Source organism: Columba livia, chromosome 2, assembly GCF_036013475.1.
Source record: "Columba livia isolate bColLiv1 breed racing homer chromosome 2, bColLiv1.pat.W.v2, whole genome shotgun sequence".
Lineage (NCBI taxonomy): Eukaryota > Metazoa > Chordata > Aves > Columbiformes > Columbidae > Columba > Columba livia.
Window position 1 is genome coordinate 106,959,180 of NC_088603.1, and position 22,634 is coordinate 106,981,813.

The 22,634-nt window shown below is 38.8% G+C and overlaps 1 protein-coding gene across 6 annotated transcripts in view; it reads left to right on the plus strand.

Moving 5' to 3' along the window:
• PTPN2 (protein tyrosine phosphatase non-receptor type 2) overlaps positions 1-22,634 on the plus strand; it is a 37,558-nt gene that overhangs the window by 3,549 nt on the left and 11,375 nt on the right. For 3 of the 6 annotated variants that reach the window (XR_010470427.1, XM_065053092.1, XM_065053093.1), the window contains exons 2-7: positions 389-479; positions 8,115-8,215; positions 8,859-8,957; positions 10,113-10,250; positions 20,641-20,850; positions 22,387-22,545. Coding sequence is in view for 5 of the 6 variants with exons in the window: in XM_065053092.1 (XP_064909164.1) it covers positions 389-479; positions 8,115-8,215; positions 8,859-8,957; positions 10,113-10,250; positions 20,641-20,850; positions 22,387-22,545 (798 nt within the window). In the remaining variant the exon portion in view is untranslated. The remainder of the gene's footprint in view (positions 1-388; positions 480-8,114; positions 8,216-8,858; positions 8,958-10,112; positions 10,251-20,640; positions 20,851-22,386; positions 22,546-22,634) is intronic. The other 3 variants (XM_065053094.1, XM_065053096.1, XM_065053095.1) reach the window with 2 other exon arrangements.

Below are 22,634 nucleotides of genomic sequence, written 5' to 3' on the forward strand. Positions count from 1 at the left end.
CTATCTATCTGAGTCTCTTATTGCTGTGGGAGATAACATGCAAATCTGAGGTAAACTGTAAGTATAATAAATACCTGTTTGTTTGTTTGTTTGTTTTTAAATTCCCTTTGTTGCTGCTATACCAGTTGCTTACCAAATTGTGCATATGTTAGTTTGGTGGTCTTAGCCAAGTGTGGGAAAATCTAAACGGCAACAGCTTGTCCAAGAGTGAGAGACACATTTTCTGAGTGAAAATGACACTAGGTGTAGTAAAGGTTCATTTAAAAATGTTAATTATTAATTACCTTAATTATTGAATAAGCTTGAAAGCCTTACAATAGGATGTATAGAACACTACCGTTAATCAGCATACTGGCTATAAGTAAATTGCATTTTTTATCTTTTAAAGGAAATTCGACATAAATCCAGTGACTACCCCCACAGAGTTGCAAAATATCCAGAAAACAGAAATCGAAACAGATACAGAGATGTTAGTCCATGTAAGTATCTTTTCTGTAATTATTGCAGTGAACCTTATAGACTTCTTATTTACTCACTTTACTTTTAAATACTGTAGATAGTAAATCATGGTCATTGTAGGTTTTGTATTTTGTGTATTTCTATAGGCGTGTAACCTGTGATAAATGTGCTTTTTGTAACACATGCACAGAAGGGAGAAAAGTTCATGTGTTAAACTCATTGTGTTGCATAGTGAATGAGAGGTGATTGCACATCATAGTTTATAGATAAATGTTTGTGAGCTGCAAAGTGGCATTGTAAAGATATTTTTCTCATAAATTGTTTAAAATTGCTTTGTCTGTCATTAAAAAAGTCAACATCTGCTGAGCACAGAAATTAAGTTAGTAAACCTTGCCTAACACAAACAGTTTCCCTTTGGGCTAAGTGATTCTGAACGTTTGTAACATTGTGTGGATAAATGCTGCTCGATTTCTACTGTTGCTTTAAAAAAATACTTGAGATTTTGTTATTTTTGTCTGTGTGCAAGAATGTACACATGAAATTGGTTTTTAATTTTCTTAATGCAAGTAGGTGTGGTATGGAGTGCCTTGTGTTTTGCTAACTGCTTTAAAATGGCCTTTGTGACATAATGATCTTGCATCTCAGGTGAAGGCAGCTTTTTCTTTTACCAGCTTCTTTGCTACTGAAGTGTTGTGGACTTTTCTCAATATAATTTACTTTAGAAACTGTAATCCAAAATTATTATAAAAAGACATATGAGCAAAAGAGTACCAATATGCAGTTGTAGCTGGAGAAAGCTATCATAAATCTTTCGAAAGAACTAGGAAAAAATTTAATGCAGCCTTAATTGTTCTACAAAATATTGAAGCTGGAGCAGGTTAAACGTTTGTGTGTTCTTCAGTACGAGGTTTCCCAGAGCACCAAAGGCTCCTAAAAGCCTTCTTGTTACTGGATCTAGAATTTTTGAAGGGTTACTGGTATACTGGTTTTTTTTTTTGTTTGAAAGTCTAATCTGAATACCTATTGTAAGATTTGGAGAAGTGCTGAACTCCTTGTTTCCAGTTGAAAGTTGTGGTAATGGCATGTGCATAGCACTTCTCAAAATTGCACAGAAAGGGTCTCGGGTTGAGTCATACTGGTCAGATGCAGCGCTTCACACTGCTCATTAGACTGCTGCTGGAATGTCAACTTGCACAGCGTATTTCTACCAAATGGTTCCAGTCTGGCTTAACACTGAATCTCTGTACTGCACTCTGATGGAACCAAGCTTAAGAGTTCGATGCACAGCCTCTTTGCCGTGTCTGCATGGCATTCCCTAGTATGATCTGTCTGAGCAATCTCCAGCTCTGAAGAAGATACCTCAAATCAGTCCAGGCTGTCTGACTTCTGCTGTGTGCTTAGAAAAGGGGGATAGGCTTCTGCTAGACCTTTGCTAATCTGTACAGAAGTTCTTAACATGTCTCAGGTTTGCTGTCCTGTTACAGCATGGCATTAGCATCTTACCAGAAGCAAAGCAGATCATATTTTATTCACTTTCTGTTTCATACTTAAATTGGGGTAGAGTTTGTAAGAAGAGAAGGCAGGAAATTGGACTGGAATCCATGAGATCCAAGTTCTATTTGTAGGTCCAATATCCTGTAAACTTCTGTGGCAGGAGCTGTATTCATGCATTTACCGTTTCTCCCATCCATAGATTTAATTACTTAGGCAATACTGCAGAGAGAATGGCGGCTTACCCTGCAATACATTTGTGGGTTTGCTTTCTTTTTAAAAAGAATGTTCCTAAAATAAACAAGAAATACATTGTGTTATTTAAGTAGCATCTAATAATGCCTGCAGTAATTGTAGAGGTGTGACTTGTATTTATCTCCTGTAGTTTTCTGGAGCTCAAAGTTTTCCTTAATCATGGCATGCCTTATACAGTAGTGAAGAGCACCAAACACCTCTACTTTGGTGATGGCAAAGTGTGCTGCTTCTGATATGCTTGTTTCATCAGAAGGAAATTAATTATGTCACTGTTTTAATTCCTCGACCCTGTGTAATATCTGAGAGACAGAAAAAACCTAGTCTTGAAGTAGTAGTTGGGCTCAGTTAGGATTGTTATATGCTACTTGACTTGAAGTCTAACTTGATGACTGAACTAAGATGGTGAACTTTATGAGGCATGTCTCAGTTTTTTAGCATTTATGACAGAAAGAATGTTTGAATTGGGCACCAAGACAGCCTGCAGAACTGGGCACTATGAACAGGCTGTATGAGAAGAACAGAGCAAAACACTGTTTGAACTAATTCCTGTTGAATTGTACATCTGTGTGGTTTCAAATATGACTCATAAGTGTTTCTGTAACAATAGGGAGAGCTGGAGAAATAGACCTGGAAGGCAATATATGATAAATAACATTCCAGGAAAACAGTACCTAAATTTCAAAGCAGCTGGGGTAAAAGCTATGCAGTTTGGTCGCTCTGGTGAACACTTCTAATCATGGTGCATATATGAAAGTAACTGGCATTGCAGAAATGCAAGATAACTCAGTCTTACTCAATGTCTCAGTCCTTCACTTTGCAAATTTTACTGCTCTTTAACAGTGTTTAAATGAAAAAAAACAGGTGATAATACTAATATTCTCTGATAGTCAAAGGCCTTCAGAACTAGCAGTTAAACTTCTAAGATCTAGCTACTTAAACGTATTGGAAGACAAAATTTGATGAAAATGTTTTATTTCTCCATAGCAGTGAAAAAATAGTTTGTTAACCTAGATAGTGGCCAAGCCGCTCTAAAATCTGACGTGGTAAGTCTGCAAGAGGAAATGCAAAGATTATTCTGTCTTACAGAAAAGATGTAGATTACAAGTGAAGGAAAAAATGCCTTGGGTTGGTTTGGCCCATTTCAACCGCACACTGAAACCAGTTTCTGTCCATTACACACATTTCTAGGTAAAAGTTGATTTCTGTTGGCTGGGAAAGGGTAATCATCTTTGCCCATTACAGCTGAGTTTCACATTGTCTCCTGTTTCATAAATATTTTTGTTAGTGTCCAGTTTTGTTGGCTAAAGAGCTGTGGTGTGGATAAGTTTGGTTGGGTAAAAGCCCTCAAGAGTTACTGCCTAGCCAAAATAAATAGCAGTCTAGCAGATTGGTATTAGTCTAGAATAGGGAGAGGAATATTTTGGCTGTGCAGTAGTATTGAAACAGGAAGTTAATCTGAAATAGGTTTGGTTTGACAGCTAGTCATTTCCTGACAGATGAAACCATTTCTCAGAAAACATTGTTAAGAGGAAAATAACTTGTGAGGTTATTATTCTTTATTGATAGCTTTAATAAACTCGAAGATTTCTGTTATTACTCTCCTTCGAAATCTTATCCTTAGTTGATATCAGAGGAGTCTAGTGTCTTAGATCGACTGAAAACACCTTTAAAGATCTGCTTTACCATGGTCCCAGATTTAGAGGCAAGAAGTAGATCCCGTCAGCAAAATTGATAGGATTTTTAAAATTTTTCTTTTGCTTTTGGGGAGTAGGTGAGGGTTTGTGCAGTTGTTTCTTTAAGCTTATTTTGTAATGTGTGTAGCCCAATTTCTTAGGTCATCTGAACAGTTTTGCCTAGTAGATCATATTGCTGTTGGAATGTCCTGAAAGGTAGTGATTTCTCTTGTTTTCTTCCTATGGCCATTAGTAAACTCTCTGTTGGACCTTTCAGCCACAGGCTTACAGTTGTTACCAGGGAGAAAGGAACATGAAGAGTATTGTGCTTTACAGAGAGTGGGGTTAGAGCTGACGTGGATGGTTTTGCACAGTGCTGATTAATTATCATTGCAAAAATGTTCCCTTTCTGTGCTGTGTTCCGAGTGTGCTGAGAACAGGGAGATGATCTTTCCAAAATAAGCCTACTGCACTTCTTGTTGTCAATATTAGAAGCTGATGTTGATGATTTTTATTACATTATCTCCTGATTCTCCAAAACATCCTGCTACCAGAAACATGGTATGTGAACTCAGCATGCTGCTTTTGGAGATACTTTTTTCTTTGGGTTTGAGGAAGAGGGGAATTTTAATAGCACACACTGATCCAAACTTAAGATACAATGAAGTTTTTTTCACAGTCCTGCTTAAAAGTGTAAGGATCCCATGCAGTAGTTATACATACATTTCGGTATGGATGAATTTCAGTTATGAGCTTGTTCATGATTGCTATGATGGCATTCATTATGTACAACCAGTGGCAGGGTGAGGAAGAGTCACTTTGCCTTTCCTTTGCTTTAGGCAACCCCTGAGTCTTGAGACTGTAAGTCCAGTGAGAGAGTATTGTAATTTGAATAATGTAGCAGCTCAGGCTAGATTTAAATTAGTGAAATGAAGGGGATTTGTGGGTAGGCAGGAAAGGGTCAGACTGGGTCACTGGGATGGTTTATGGCTACATGTTTTATTTATGACTTTTTAAAATTCACTAAGTAGTATTTCACCCTCCTTTGTTGTTAATGGCTCTATATTTGGGGAGCCAGACACATCTCTTGGATAAAAGATAATATTTAAGTTATACCCTGGTTTCACTTCTAGAAACACAGTTGTTTTCAAATGAAATCCTTTCATTAACCAACTGCAAGAACTGTATGAGGTAAAATGCCAAATGTTTTGTATCTCAGTTCTAACTGGATATGTAATTTTCTTATTAGCAGGGAGCGGGTGAATGGATGTGTAATGTGAAGTCTCTGTTATTTGAGACATGGGGAGTGTTGTCTGTGATATCAGTGGGGCAGGGTTTCGCTTGAAGTGGATAATAAGAGTTTGCTTATCTCGGACAGGATGGTTCTGGGAGTAGTTTTCTTAGTGCTGAAGCCAGAATGAGAAGCATTTTTAAGGTTTTCACTTCCCTTTTGGGCTGCATAGTTTGTTGAAATAGGGGAATTAGCACTTCAGAAAATGAGTACTACATTTTAGCTGTTGTGGGCATGGCAACATTTCAGAAAAGTGTTTAAGATTTAAGATAGATTTATCATTCATATAAATCTGAGGTACTTTGTAACTGGAAAAGATTAATATACAGGAAATATGTTAGGGCTAACTTTCTGTCAAAAGTTGGCTTGCTTCATTTAATTCAGAAGAGCAAGCCAGGGATTGAATGAGGTTTCTGGGTCATTATGTCCTTTAGGAACGTTTTCCCTTGAAAAAAAGGGAAATCAATATATTCTAGTGGTTTTCTTTGTCCTGTGGGGTGTACGCCAGTATATTTTTTATGTAGGATCGTTTCTGTTTTAGTGAGGAGGAGGGAGGCTGCCTGTACATGGAATTAGTTGTTAAAGGGGCTTTTAAAAACACTTTCAGAATTTCATTTGTCATGTTTACAAAGCGTAATTTATAAGAAAGGAAAAATAAGCCTGGAAATGTGTGTGAAGATTACAGTAGGAAGCCTCATTAGAGCCTCGGTAATTATCTCCTACTGGCAGCAATACAGCAGCTGCTGCCGGGTGATTAAACTGTTAACAGCGCTTGCTTACGTCATCTTTCCGAGAACACTGGTACCGGTATGTGTGATTTACTATAACAAGATCTTAAGTTTTTCCTGTTGGCAAATGACATGTAATATTTACAAAGGTCTTGGTTTCTCTCCAGTAGAAACATTTCAGATAAAGTGATACATGAAAGGAAAAAGTAACGCTTTCCTATCCAGACAAAATAATACAAGGAGATATATTTAACTTTAAACACGTGTGTCTTAATTTTACTGTATCTTGGCTTTGATAATATTTTTTTTTCATAGAGATGTATCATAGATTGTTTTAAGAGTCCTGAAAGACAAGATGGTGTTGCCTTACAGCTGGAATGCTAATGAAAACACACTTAACCAGTAACTTTCTCATACTTTTGTATTAAAAATAGGTTTTCAGCATATTTCTGTTCTCTGCACGTTTGTACATGGCTGCATATAAAAGGTAGCAGCTAAAGGAGGTAGGATGACAACCCTAAATCTCAGTCCTTAAAAATAAAGAAGAAAAAATAAAATTAGTAACTTACTGTTGACTTCTTTCCTTGAGTCCAGCAAGATTCTCTTTGGCAATTGCCAGTAGCAGGCAGATGAGAGTATAAAAGCAGATAAAGACCTAATAAGTGTACTTTGCCCAGGTTTCCAAACATATGGAAAGTATTTCTAAAATCATTTGAGCTATCTGTAGAACAAGAGTGTAATTTAGTAACAATTTAAATTCCCATCAGCGTTTTGTCCATCTGGGGTCATATTAATGGATTTCTTAGATAAGCCTTGTGCTGTATAGACTGGCTGTGATACCAGGACTTAATCTGAGTTCAGCTGTCATAGGTGGACTGGATGTGAACGTGGTAGTTGCTCATGTCAAAACTCAAGGATTTTGTGCATTTCCCAAGATGTTTGTCAAAAGGAAGGTAGCCTTTTGATGCAGGGATGGGAGAGGGAAGAGAGGGCTGACATTTTAAAGGCAGCTGTGTCATCATTGTGTACCCTGAGTGAGTTTTATGGGCTAGACCAGCTGAATGCAGGTTAAAAGCTGGCACTCCACCGTAATTCACTGTCAGGTTTGCCACTTTATTTATGGAATCTGTTCCTTCTCTTCCTGAAATGTGTTGAAGTGTCTTAAATTCATTTTTGTTTGCTATTTTCTATTTACTCTTCCCATAAACAGTCTGTCTAGGCAGCCGAGCTTCAGGAGGTTTGCAGTTGGTTGGGATCTCATTTCCTGGCAAGCAGTTGTGTACAAATTTTAAACTAAAAATTCCATTTATTTAATACATCTTGAATAAATGGCTGAAGGATTACTTACTGTGAACAAGTCAGATTACCTAAATGTCTCCTAGAGGGTGATAAATCAGATACTAAAAGGTTCTAAGAACAGCCACTGTGACTTTTTATTATGCAATGTTTTTGTATGAGTGTCTGATAATCTTTCTCATATTAATGTTAGAATTTTAAATGGGGTCCTTTGCTTGCCTCTGCCATAAATAGGGAAATCTTCTGTCTTGCCTGTGTAATCGTGAGAGGCCGTGTAATAAGATAAGGCTTAGTTAAATTGGAAAAGTTGTTCAATAGGTACATTTTTGCATGTGCCCTTCAGTATTTCTTATTTGTATAGAACTGAACAATAAGATACATGGAAAATTAAATTGATCAAAGCTTGGTTTGAATTATTACGAGTGGGCTTGTTAGAGAAGTTCAGTTTTGCCTTTTTTTGAAGCTTTCTGTGTTTAACTTTATGATTCTACCTCAACCTATGAAACTTCAGTTCACCAGAAACATGCAGTGGACTGATTTGGTGTGATGGGACAGAGTGCTGCCTGGTGGGGGCTGTGGTGGTGTTGTACTAAGGAAATGCAACTGCTGAGGGATGTCTGTGAGCATCTTTTGGCAGGGTTGGTTTGTTTGGTTGTTTTTTAAAGAAAACTGGGTATTCCAGTTTTCTGAGCAGCTTCTGTTAATAGCTGCCTGAAGTTACTTTGATGGAATGCTGAGTGAAGAATGAAACAGGCAGTTATCAAAGTTGCATGAGAAATTAGTTTCATGTATGTTTGTAGTTTGCCATTTGGTTTGTATTGCAGGATTTATTTCTAATTGCTTGTCAGGCCTAAACTTGCCTGTTAGAGAGTATTCATGAAATGGATGCATCATTAATTCTTAATTTTCTTTGAATTTTAGATGATCATAGTCGTGTAAAACTGCAGAACACCGAGAATGACTATATCAATGCCAGCCTAGTGGTCATAGAAGAAGCCCAGAGATACTACATTTTAACACAGGTAAGTACTACCCATTAATTAGGTTATTATAGGGATTGAGAATCTGGAGGAGGGGGATTTGTACAGTCATTTCTATTTGGATGGTTTCTTGTCTCTGTGAGTTATATATATCTCATTCTAACCACCTGTTTGATCTAGTTGCAGGCACATTATTTTATGTTTTAAGAAAAAGATAAAGGGACGATTTATGTATGCATAGTTCACTACATATAAAGCTTTCAAATATTTCTTGATATTTTCTTTAGTTCTTTTGGAAACAGGTTGCAACAATACTTTTACCTGTTATGTCTTCTTGTACCTTCTGAGCAAGCCTGCAGTAGCTTTTCTTCTAACAGCACGATAGTATTGATGCCCAAACTGAAAAATCCCTTTCCCTGAGTTCTTAGTGCCCTTTTGAAAAATTTTTTTCCTTCCTTCTTAAAACAAAAGAACTTTTTAGTAGTGGAATGATCTGTGCAGTGTGGTTACTTTCTTGCCTGTCATTTCTATAATTCTATTAATAATTTATTTAAACTTTTCAGAGGAAGACCTTTTTTATGTTTCACACAGTGAACTATGAACTGTATTCAAACACTGCTTTGCCTATACATTCTCCCACCCTTTTTTTTTTTCCCTTTTTTTTTTTTCTTTTTTTACTACACAGGGTCCACTACCTAATACATGTTGTCATTTTTGGCTAATGGTATGGCAACAACAAACCAAAGCAGTTGTCATGCTGAACAGAATTGTTGAAAAAGAATCGGTAAGTAATATTAGGCCTAAAGTTGTAATGTAGGCCACACAATTGTAATACGGTTGACCAACATTTGAGTGGTATGTTAAGAATTAACAGACTTTCTCACTGGCGTACAACGTAACATGTATTTCATGTAACATTAAAGTAATGGAGCTAAGACACAAAATTCAGTTTGGTGAAAACAGCATCTAATAAATCTACATCCAGAAAGGTGAAAGTAACATCCTGAGAAATGAGGATATACAGATAGAAATGAGATGGAGTAGAAACAGCACAAGATGCTCTGGAACAAAATGGAAGGTGGGCAAGCAAGTCTGAATTAGAATACCTTTAGATTATTTATTCTGAATCTAACAGAGTAGTATATTCGTTATATAGTGATCTTAGCTGTTTGTAACCAGGAAGACAAGCTGCTGCCCAGCAACTGTCAAATGGGTTTAATTATTTTTGATTCTTTACAGCTGGTGGTATATGTGCAGAACACAAGAATCTTCTGTTATTGTGTAGTTTTTCTGATAATGTACCCAAAACCACTGTGGATTTTAGTTATAAATGCATGTCACGTGAGGTTTATGGTTTCTCTTCAGAGAAGATTTTCTAGTGAAAAGTATTTGAATAGCCCATTAAAAAGTCACTTTTTAAATGCAAATATTTTCCTACAGAAAGTTCGAGTTCAGTGTGACAGGAATAGAAGATAAGGGACAGTTTTGGATTGCTTTGTTAGTTCATTCTTTTGTTTCAGTAGAATCTTCCAGTATTCAGCAAACCTTGGGAAAAGTGGGTGTGTGACATCAGTTATGTAAATGTGCAGGTATGCACATCAGGAATGGAGAGAAATGGTGTTGAAATAACTGAGTGAAGATCTCTGTTCACTGTAGAGAACTACAGGGGGGAGAGGGAGAAGGGTTAAGGCATATCTCAAAACATGGTAGCCCTGCGATGAAAGCAAGCATAAACAGATAAAGCTGGAATGCATAACAGCTGTAGTAATTTGGCTGTAAACATGATGGACGTAGAGAATTCCCCAAACCGAGGGCAAGTACTTGAGTCTACTGTATTGAATAACAGGGTCTCAGAATATGCTCATGCAAAGTACAAGATACTGGGCTTCTTAATCAGATTTTTCTTTTTTTCTTCTTTTCTTTCCTTTAAAAAAAATAGGTGAAGTGTGCACAATACTGGCCAACAAAAGAAGAGGAAGTAATGACATTCACTGAAACAGGTTTCCGTGTGAGGCTAGTATCTGAAGATGTCAAGTCCTATTACACAGTACATCTCCTGCAATTAGAAAATATCAACGTAAGCTTTTCTCAGTCTGCAGGGCTCATATTTCTGGGCTTAAGTATATAATGAAGACTGTTTAGCATATTGTCACTACAGGTTTGAGTGAGCTTTTGCACTGAAAATTTTTATGCACTTTGCTTCTGATAATGTTGAAGATGTATGTGTGGCATAGAAGCGAGTTAGACCTCAATTAATCTATACATCAAAAGGGAACCGCTTTAGTGTTTTTATACTTGTATTTCCTATTTGGCAGTACCTTAATATACTGAATTGTAACTGATAGTACTGGTGAATCTAAGAGGAGCTGTAAGAAATACGCTAAAAGGAGGGACCTAGGACTTGAAATTCTGATTTCTTTCGAATATCAGAAATCAGATTTAGTAATGACTATTTTTAATAGAACTTCAGTCTTCCGTAGTCCAGCTATCAAAGTGTTTTTGGGGGAGGGGGGATTGCCACCTGTAGATAGGTAACTTTATCTCCTCTTGCTTACCTCCCCTTTTGCTCCACAGGACCAACCATCCCTTTCTCTTAAAAATTAAGCACTTTGCCAGTTTAATCAAGTTAAGCTCAAAAAAATTGTTCCTGGCCTGAGCTTGGGTTGGAATTTGCTGCTTCTGTTTCAGAGCTGAAGACAGGATTGAAGAGCTTGTCTGTTTGTTCCAGCTATGTCTTGTAAGATATTCTCTCTCCCTATAAACCTTGCCTTATATTAAATGAAAGTGTTAGTATGGCAAGTTTTATTCAAGGTTGTGTTAGTGGATTTGGGAAAGGAAAGCCTGAAGATGATCCTTTGCATGTTGTTTTATACAACTAAACATTGATATATTTGGTCAAAAATACCTGAATTTTTAATAACTATTGATGGTACTTTGAGATAATATTTGTTAATATGAAACCTCCCTCACGAGACCAACATGATAAAACTGGGCGTGTTGTTCCTTGGTCTGTTCAATGTAAGAAGAGCTTTATGAAATTCTGTCCTACTGACCTGAAGAATTTCTGTTTAGTTGTTTGTTTATTGACAGCAAAGGCAAAGAAAATAGCAGTGCTTGCAAGCTAGTGCTTGAGAAAGAGTAACTTTCCTTTTTGGAAAACCAAGGCAGATTTTCCTAACTACCGAAAGACTTCTTTATGGAATTGTCTGGCTGGCGTTGGCTCCTAATCTTAAACTTCCTGTTTTCAAAGGGTGCAGTTTTCATGATATATGTATGTTTGGACATAAAATTAGCTGGAAAATGCAGAAATCCCCCGAGGAACAGCACAATGTATACTATATTAGACTTTGGAGCACTTAGATTTCTGGGTTTTCTTTGGGCTGGTAATGCAGGCCAATCAGCATTGTAGAGAGTTTCTTGCATGTCATGTGACTCAGTTTCACAAGTACTTGGCAATCTTACTGCATTTAATTTTCATTTTAGTGCCCTGTCAGTCCTACGAGGCTCCCCAAATATTAACTCCAAAGAATATTTTTATATAAAACAGCTACCAGAAGTAGAACATACTTTGTTACTTAGAAAACCTATATAGTTTCTAGAATAATACTGCGAATGTTAAGTGCAGCCTTCTGTAAGAATTTGGTAATAATACATAAAACTTGTGGGAACTGAGTATTCCCAGTAACGTGAAATGTGAGCTTAACTATGCTTGCACAAGTTTTTCTGGAGGGGACTTTGGTGGGGGCAGAGTAAAGACATTTAGCCACTTGATGCCTGGAATATAAGATGACTCACAAACAAAATTCTGAATTCCAAGAATACTTAAGAAATTTTAGTATATCCTTGAAAATGCAGAGAACTAGAGTTGTCTTTACCATACAGCCATTCTGAACTCAAGTAAATTTGTGTTCCTGCAACAAATTTGGGTCAGTCAGTTCATGGGACGGGAGCACAAGTGATATTTGCCTCAGTTCCTGTGCTAGCTGGGATGGATGAGGAACTAAATAAAGAGAGGAGCAGAAAAGCCCATCTCATCAACAGGTGGCTTAAGGATTGGTGTCACCGTCAAAATTTTGGGTTTTTTGACCATGGGCCAGGCTTCGTGCTACCCAGTCTCCTCAAATCAGATGGGCTTCATCCTTCTAGGGGGAGCAAGAGGACTATAGCCCATAAGTTGGCAGGGCTGATCAGGAGGGCTTTAAACTAGGTTTGAAGGGGGGAGGGATTGAAACTGGGCTCTCCAAAAATCAGCCTACGGATGGAAAGCCCAAATTAAGAGGGAAATCAGCAGCCCACTTGAAGTGCATGTACACTAATGCACGCAGTATGGGCAACAAACAAGAGGAGCTGGAAGCCATCGTGCAGCAGGAAAGCTATGACATAATTGCCATCACAGAAACATGGTGGGATGACTCATATGACTGGAGTGCTGCTATGTGTGGCTACAAGCTCTTCAGAAAAGATAGGCAGGGTAGGAGAGGTGGAGGGGTGGCTTTATATGTTAGAGAGTCACTCGACTCTGTTAAACTTGAGGTCAGCAGTGACAAGGTTGAGTGCCTGTGGACCAGAGTCAGGGGGAAGTCCAACAAGGCTGACATCCTCGTGGGTGTCTGTTACAGACCACCCAACCAGGACGATGAAGGAGATGAATTATTCTACAAGCAGCTGGCAGATGTCTCAAAATCGACGGCCCTTGTTCTTGTGGGTGACTTTAACCTGCCAGATATCTGCTGGGAGCTCAATACTGCACAGAAGAGGCAGTCTAGGAAGTTCCTAGAGTGTATAGAGGACAATTTCCTTCATCAGCTGGTAAATGAGCCCACCAGGGGCAAGACCCCGCTAGACCTACTGTTTACAAACAGAGAAGGGCTGGTGGGAGATGTGGTGGTTGGAGGCCGCCTGGGGCATAGCGACCATGAAATAATAGAATTTTCAATACTCAGAGATGCAGGGAGAACCATTAACAAAACCTCTACGCTGGACTTCCGGAGGGCAGATTTTTGCCTATTCAGAAGTCTAGTTCAGAGCATACCCTGGGAAACAATGCTTAAAAACAAGGGGGCCCAGGAGGGTTGGACATGCTTCAAGCAGGTGGTTTTGAGTGCACAGGAACAGGCTATACCAGTGTGCCGAAAGGCTAGCCGGCGGGGAAGACAACCGGCTTGGCTAAACAGGGAGATTTTGAATGAAATCAGAAATAAAAAGAGACTTTACCGACTGTGGAAAAAAGGGCTGGCTACTTATGAAGAATTTATGGAAATAGCTAGATCATGCAGAAAAAAGATCAGGGAAACAAAAGTGCAATTTGAAGTTAACTTGGCCAATTCTGTCAGGGATAATAAAAAGTCCTTCTTCAAATATGTTAATAACAAAAGGAGGGGCAAGGAAAACCTCCATTCTCTGTTGGACTATGAAGGAAATATAGTTAACAAAGATGAGGAGAAAGCTGAGGTACTTAATACCTACTTTGCCTCAGTTTTTACCAGTAATACAGGTGGCCCTCAGGACAACTCATCTCTGGAGGTGGTTGGCAGAGATAGGAAGCCAAATAGGCCCCTTGTATTCCAGGAGGACATAGTTGGTGATTTACTGAGCCATCTGGATCCTCACAAGTCTATGGGACCAGATGGGATCCATCCTAGGGTGATGAGGGAGCTAGCAGAAGAACTTGCCAAGCCGCTCTCCATCATCTTCCAACAGTCCTGGCTCACTGGGGAGGTCCCATATGATTGGAAATTGGCCAACGTTACCCCAGTCCACAAAAAGGGCTGCAGAGCTGACCCTGGCAACTACAGGCCTGTCAGCCTGACCTCGGTGCCTGGCAGGGTTATGGAGCAGATCATCCTGAATGGAATCACACAGCACCTTCAGGATGGACAAGCGATCAGACCCAGCCAGCATGGGTTTAGGAGGGGCAGGTCCTGTCTGACCAACCTGATCTCCTTCTATGATCGGGTGACTCACCTGGTGGATGAGGGGAAGGCCGTGGATGTGGTCTATCTGGACTTCAGCAAGGCCTTTGACACTGTCTCCCATAATATACTCTTGCAAAAGCTGGTAGCCCATGGCTTGGACAAGTGTACTCTACGCTGGGTTAAGAACTGGCTGGAGGGCCGGGCCCAGAGAGTGCTGGTGAATGGGGCTGCATCCAGCTGGCGGCCAGTCACTAGTGGTGTTCCCCAGGGGTCAGTGTTGGGTCCAGTCCTGTTTAACATCTTTATTGATGATTTGGACGAGGGGATTGAGACCATCATCAGCAAATTTGCTGATGACACCAAGTTGGGAGGGAGTGTCGACCTGCTGGAAGGCAGGAGGGCTCTGCAGAGGGATCTGGATAGACTGGAAAAATGGGCTGATTCCAATGGGATGAAGTTCAATAAGGCCAAATGCCGGGTGCTGCACTTTGGTCACAACAACCCCCTGCAGCGCTACAGGCTGGGCGCAGAGTGGCTGGAGAGCAGTCAGACAGAAAGGGACCTGGGGGTGCTAATTGACAGGAAGCTCAACATGAGCCAACAGTGTGCCCAGGTGGCCAAGAAGGCCAACGGTATCCTGTCCTGTATCAAAAACAGCGTGGTCAGCAGAACAAGGGAAGTGATCCTTCCCCTGTACTCTGCATTGGTGAGGCCACACCTGGAGTATTGTGTTCAGTTCTGGGCCCCTCAGTTCAGGAAAGACATTGAAGTGCTGGAGCGGGTCCAGAGAAGAGCAACACGACTGGTGAAGGGACTTGAACATAAGACCTATGAGGAGAGGCTGAGGGAGCTGGGGTTGTTTAGTCTAGAGAAGAGGAGGCTTAGAGGTGACCTCATCACTCTCTATAACTACCTGAAGGGAAGTTATAGCCAGGTGGGGATTGGTCTCTTCTCCCAGGCAGTTAGCAATAGGACAAGGGGGCATGGGCTTAAACTCTACCAGGGGAAATTTAGGCTGGATATTAGGAAGAAATTCTTTACAGAGAGAGTGATCAGGCATTGGAATGGCCTGCCCAGGGAGGTAGTGGACTCGCCGTCCCTGGAGGTTTTTAAACTGAGATTGGACATGGCACTTAGTGCCATGATCTAGTAAACGGACTGGAGTTGGACCAAGGGTTGGACTCGATGATCTCTGAGGTCTCTTCCAACCCAGTCGATTCTGTGATTCTGCGATTCTGTGAAATCTCTCTAATACATAAGCAAAATACATATGTATTAAGTGTAAGTGCTTGTTTAATGTTCTTACCAATGCAACAGCTTCTGAATGTTTGGCTGTTTTTGTTGGTGGTGGTTTTGTTTTGTTGAAGAGCAGTTGGAAGTACAGGTGGGATTTGTGGAGGGAGGCAGTGTCTTTTTTTAGGATTAGATCAAAGCATTTGGCAGGTTGATTTGTTTATATCTGTTCTAGGCAAACATTTGGTTTTGCTCTTGTGGCTGGGGTAGTCCAATAAAGCTTTGGAGAGGAGATGGTGTTTGTTGGTGTATTTCCAAAAGATCTGAAAGTATTTCTCTTGTGCTTTGTCTTGCTGGTGCAGCATTTCCAGTCCGCATTTTAGAATACAGAAATTGGAAGCTGCCTTTCCACCATGGTTCTTTGTGTATCCTCCATCATTTTGTAGGTGTTGTCAGCTCTTCTGAAAGTTGACTGCTGTTTTGTGCTGTAATCGCTCAGGTTCAGAACTCTCCCTGAGGACAGGTTGACTGTGAAAGCTTCCACAAATCCTTGCCTCTGCCAGAAAATAGGGGTAGAAGGAAAATACTGTGCTACTGTTAAAAATCTATAATAATTTATGTGCGAAGCTATTGCATGTCTGTGATTTGAAGCAAAGTCTCCCAGTGTACTCAAGAAGCGATAGGTGTTTATGAGAGCCTTTTGTTAAATCTGTAAAATGACCTGATTGGATATGGTTGCTAAGTTTCGTGTGGATATCATGGGAGAATCATTAAATATTGGCAGCTGGCTTCTGGAAGACTTCACTTTGTGTCAAATGTGTATTTTTCTACTATTCTTTATTGCTGCTTCTAGCTTTCCTTGTCACAAGTGTAAATACTGGTCTTCAGTGAAAGAAAACTTGTATTTTCAGTAATTTCTGGTGTGGCAATCCAGATAGTTTGGAGAAAGATACAATGTGACACATAATGAAAGCTTATAAGCAAAATCACACCAGGTTGGTGCTGCGAGATTCGGGGAAGCTGTAGGAGGGCAAATGATCATCAGTGCTTGAGGGAAAACAGGGACTGACTGGGTGAGGGAATGGAGCAGTGAATAGGAATTTAAATTGCCAGAGGAACCTTGATGAAACATATCTCAGGCTGGGTTCCTAGAAATAATGAAGCAGGTGATACTGAGATTTGCAAATAATAAGTTTGCTGGAGGAAAATGGACTAGAAGAAATGAACCGGATTTGATGTGACACTGGTGATACGATACTTCTGAGTAAGGTCCATTAATAAGCCCCGGGTGGAATCTTGAGTCATCTGCAAATAGCAAATATTTTGAAAAACCCATTAGCAAAATGGATTGTCGAGTTAATACAAGCCTCTGAGTGGCCATTGCTGTCAGATTAAGGTGGTGCGTGACTGCTTAGTGGCCCTCGCTGTCTGATCCTGCGAAAGAGCCAGGGAGTGCCAGTGTAGTTCAAGAAGGTAAGGTTTGCTTTGCTGCCGCTTTCCAATGTCCAAAATTTCAAATGTACTGAGAAGATGTTTTATTTGTGGAGGCAAACAATCTAATAGCAGGTGATGTTCTGGGGTCTTGGGGTGTCTTTGTATACAGAAGTGTATTTAGTTCTTACAGTGTTTTGAAGGGGTTTCTGAAACACGGTGAACATTTGCTTTTAAACTTGTAGGGCATCCTTATGTCACTTTGAACTGCAACAGGGATTAATTTTGGACTTTGTGACCACAGAAATAAGTCTGAGGTATTAGGAAAGGTACTGGTGTGTAACAGTTTAGGAGAACCCAGACTCACTTGAATGTCAAGTGTTTTGCAGATTCAATGGGCAATAGCTATTACTATGTTGATATACACTAGTTACTAAAAAAGCCCCAGAATGTTTGTGGAGATTATTTGACCTGGTTGTTCGCATGGCCATTTTTATGTACCCTTTGAAAACCGTGTTGCCAAGAATTAGAATAAACAGCTAGAAGAGGTTGTGGTAGAATTTGATTTAAGATTTGAATTTCAGTGCTTAGAATATTGCCTTCTCAATTTTACATGATCAAATTAATTGTTAATGCACTTAGGCATGATTGTTAAATGCAGCATCACTGTGAGGTCATAGGCGTATTTTATGCCTTCATATATTAGACCATTTTAGTAGCCATTAAACTATGAAATGAAGGCTTTTATAAGGAGTGTGTGAAATTTGACTGACCAGCATTATTCTGTCTTCGCCTGTTTTACTTGACATCGAAAGCATCAAATTCCATTGAGCATTTTGATAGCGTTTTATTTGCGTTCGTACCCTCAGGCGACTGAACAACCTCAAGTTATTCTAAGATTTTTACCCTTCTGTTTTGAGTGATTCGATAGTCACTGTAAAAAGGTTATGACGAGGCTTGTTTTGGTCCAAATTAATCTAATGGCATGATATTATTTTTCTGCTCACGCCCTTGTGTGGATGCCTCCTTGTAACCTGCAGCGTGGCTTGTGGTTTGCTCATCCTTTGATTATGCTGTTAGTGTTGCCGATGGTCAGTGGAGAACCGTGGTGGTGACTTTCTGAGCTTATCAGTTTTAGCTGTGTTGGTTGTTTATTGAAAGCTTATCCCAGTAGATCATGAGACTTTTGCTACAATGGTTTGACTAATTTTCTTGAAAAGTGCTTTGTTGTCCCATAATTATTCAAGGATTATTATTTTTTTTTTGGTCACTAGTCTTAGGGAATAAATCTTGGAAGAATATGTTGTGGTTACCGTAGAATAGGCTGGTTGTCAGTTATCACACAGAAATGTGTTTCGTGTGAATAACATATATAAAATTTTATATTACTGCCTGAGTCTTGAAGTCCTGCTTTTTTTATGTAGCAGAATATCTAGTTTCCTGATAACACTTTGAATAAAATCAGTTGTTCTTCAAAATTGTATTTCTGTCCATCAACAGTTGTGAATCTCTAGCAAGCCAAACCTTTTCTCATTCTAGTCTTGCTTCACTTCAGCTGTGGTGCAGGGCTCGGTGACAGGGGGTTTCTTTAAGGAAGGGTGGTATGGGTATTCACACAAAGACAGTATTTCAGCTGTACAGCTTGACTGCCAGGCACCACTTGAAAGAGCCATTCTGTTCAACAGAGAAAATGTGGGAGGTTTCAAATATTCTAATGGGATTTGGCTGTATGGTGTGAAACTGCCAGTTCAAAGAAGACCAGCTAGTTCCGGTGCTCTGAAATGGGGCTTGTGGAGAAAGATCAAGAGACCAGATATTTTTAAAATGAGCTGAAGTGATGGAAAATTGTGGGATGCATAAAGCCTTTGTACAGTATGGGGAGGCAGAGAAAAGTAATTCTGTGGGTTAGAGCTGGATGAGATGTACAACTGCACTATTTCATCTTCCCTTTAGAAATACCTATTTTCAGATTAGTGTATGAGCAGGGTGACACTTGGCCGTGTACTTGAAGCACTACTGATATTTTTAGGAGAGCACTAGTGCTTGTTACAGGGTGGGATTTCAGGAAAAACAAAAAAAAAACACCCCACAACACAGATCACCTTTGTTTTCTATAGATAAGAGCATTTTTGCCTTCTTGAGGTATAAAGGAGGCTTTCAGCTGGAATGCTATTGAAGACTCTTGAGGGGAAGGGAAAGAGAATCAATTACTTGAAAGGATCATCGAGATTCATAAGAAATAAGTGTAACCTTTGCTTTACCTAGTATGTGCATTTCGCTCATCAGTTTTCCTCTTGATTTTATTTGTGAATTCATTTTTCTTAGAGGAAATTGCTTAAGAGTGTTATCTTCTTTAAAATTCTATAATTTCCAGATTTCTTATAAAAATAAATATCTCCTTCATGGTTTTTAAACAAATGGATCATTTCAGTTAATTAGTGAGTTAACTCATTATTTTAAAAACTAGGTAGAGAAGACTAGTAAGAAGTTCTCAGGTGAGAATGGAAGCACTTTCTTTAATGCTTTACTTCAGACAAATAAGAGAAATCCCAATGTATTTATACAATTTGGGCCTTTGTAGATTTTTTTTTTCCCTTTGAAATCTTAATGTATATTCATTTTCCCAATATTATGGATCAGACTCTGTGGTCCTTCTTGAGCCCTTAGCCAAAAGACAAAATATTCCTGGAAGATAACTGTACATTTGAGAGTGTTTGAGTCATGTTAATATCCACTGTTTCCTTTGAAAATATTGGCAGTCTTGCAGTATCAGGCGTTGAAGGCAAAAGACAAAATGGGAGAAGAGTATTTTTGTTACTGTGGTAACCATGAACTGGATTATTTTAATTTCACAAATGAGTTTCATAAGTTGTCCCTCATAAGAAGTTGAAACAGACTGAGGCGAAGATGAACAGCAGAACCTATTTTAGTTCCATAGCTACATTTTACTGTTGCTGAAAAAGCTTTTCTGGAATACATTGATATTTTAAACCTTGTGTTCCAGCTTTCTGGAGATTTATGTAGGTTTCAATCACTGTGGAAAATGAGATGAAATGGAGGGAGGATAAAAATAACTAAGCCTTTCTAAAATTCCTGAGCTAAATCAGTGATCAAGCTGTCTCAAAATCACTGCAGGAAGAGAAGAAGGGAGGCAAGGAGTAGCATTGAAGAGCAGGTCTAAAGTGAGTTCTGTAAATATATGGTCCAAATTTGTCATCAAAGCTTTTCAAATACATCCATACTTTCTTGCTGTCATTTCAATACTTGCGGTTCGTTGGTCGTGTTAGAAGAGCTGCGTGGTTCTAAAACAACTGTGTGTTTCTGGAATCCTCCTTTCTTACAAAGAATGAACATGTCCAGCAAAAGTCTTGCTAGACATCCTGCTATATGGGTTCTTCTAGGCTGTTTCCATAAAGCTTTCCACTCAGTAGTGTGAGTAGAGAGTAGTAGTGTGAGTAGTAGAGGCTCATACCTCTTGATACTAAAACTTGTTCCAAGCAAGAGCAGAGAGGACTTGCAGTGCTGACAGGGATTTTTTTCAGTCCTGTTGATGCTAATAACTGTTGTCAGCCATTATGCTGCATTAATAGCAGAAGAATATTTAGGGGCAAGTAGTAAAACAAACCAAATATAATATTGGAAGTTTGAGAAGAAGAACAAAATGTGTATGGTAATAATTACAAAGGGGGAAACTACCAGCTCGCATGAAAAAGTGCTTCAGGTTGCACTGTTGGTTGTCATCCAAGTTGAGGCAAGTTGTTGGATTGTTTGTCTAAATGGGAGGTTTAAAATAGAAAATAGTTATTGATTTAGATTGGGGAAAAGTGTGCTAACTAAACAAAAGTAGAATACTTTCTAGTTGTTTTGTCTGTTTGTTTTTACTTCTAGAGTGGTGAGTCCAGGATGATCTTTCATTTTCATTATACTACATGGCCAGACTTTGGAGTTCCTGAATCCCCAGCTTCATTCCTGAACTTTCTGTTTAAAGTCAGAGAGTCTGGTTCGCTAAGTCCTGAACACGGACCTGCAGTGATTCACTGCAGTGCAGGGATAGGACGTTCCGGCACATTTTCACTAGTAGACACTTGTCTTGTCCTGGTAAGTATTTGGTCATTTTCTCTGTCACTCTTTTCCTTCTCCTGACACCCTGCTTGTCCTCCCAATGTGGGCTTTTCAGTCAGAAGGCTTTGAAAGCGTTTAAGTTAATGACATATCAATGAAAACTTAACTAAGATGTCATACTTCTTTTTTTCATATGTTGACACTTTAAAAACACAACTCTTGAAATATATTTACAAATCCATCTTGAAGTACTTTACACATTTTTAAAGCTTCCTGGAAAGTAAATAGTAAGCATTCCTTTCTTGTTATAGAAGATGTGCGTAGAAAGGATTAAGGTTTGGTTTTTTTCATAATACGAACTCAAAAGTTTGGCTTGTGAATATAGAATCATAGAACTTCCTGAGTTGAAGGGGGGACCCACAAGGATCATTGAGTCTCTCTTGTCACTGTTTATGACAACCCCACAGTTCACACCATGTGTCTGAGGGTGTTGTCTGGTCTCAAATACTGCCAGGCTTGGGACCATAACTACCTCCCTAAATATATATGGAGACATCTGAATCTAGAAGTCTTTTTCTCTAAACGTGGAACATCTTGCAGGTCTGACAGGCCCCTTTTGTTAAGATTGCAGAAAATTGGTATCTGAACTGGGATGAGAACTCAGATGTGCCCCTGGGCCTCCTGCAGTGCCACATGAATGAGTAGGTGGTTTTGCTTACTCTGTGAACTGCATCATCTATAATTTTTCAGGACTCAAGTGAACTTTAAATGTTAAATAGTATTTAAAGTATCTTTAAATTTTTGATGTATTTTCAAGTCCAGATGCAGACTTTTTTTGTCTTTGGCTGTGCTTGGTAATAGTGAGAAATGTAGCACAGGGTTAGGTGAAACAGAATTTCATTAAATTATAAGACACTTATCTTCTTGTTTGGTTAGATCCTCTCAATTTATTTTTTCTTTTTCTTGAGTTTTTCTTGAGTTTTTATTTTTTTTTCTATGTTTTAAAAACATGTATGTTTTGAATTAAGTATACTTCAGATGAATTAAAGTGAACATTGCAAGAAGTGCAGATATGTGGTTGAAAGACCTCATGAATGTAGTGTGGGGACAAGCGTATGCATTGCTTGGGTTAGAGATTCTGCTTTAAATAAGGAAACCTCTGCCACATTGAGTCATTCCAAATGGCTGTTCCGTTGAGGAGCAGGAGGGAATACTGCTTTATGGTTCTGATTCTTGAAGTCCTATTTCAAAATACAAATACATGCCTGAATGAAATCAAGCACATCTGAATTTCTTAATTTTAAGACTTGATATTAGGGTACTGATTTATTTGGTTAATACATGATCATTGATTTGTTCATAATAACCTTTCATTAGATGGCTAATGTTTTTCTCTGTAAAACCAATTTAGAAATAATTTGAAATGTTAATTTTGTATATAACTAATAGAAACATTATATGAAAAAATGAATTTTTAGATTGAATTTATGACTCATTTTTACTTTTAATTGTTTTATATATTGTCTCTCTTGATCAATGGCAGTTACGCTTTTGATGTAACTTTATTTGCAGATGGAAAAAAAGGACCCATCTTCTGTAGATATCAAGAAAGTATTACTGGATATGAGAAGATATCGAATGGGACTTATTCAGACTCCCGATCAATTAAGATTTTCATATATGGCAGTAATAGAAGGAGCAAAATACATAATGGGGGATTCAACTATACAGGTAAATGTTAAGCTCCATGTATTTAAACATAAACAGTAGACTGCTAACAGCAGTTAAAAATGAGCTCCAAACTATTTTAAAACATGTAA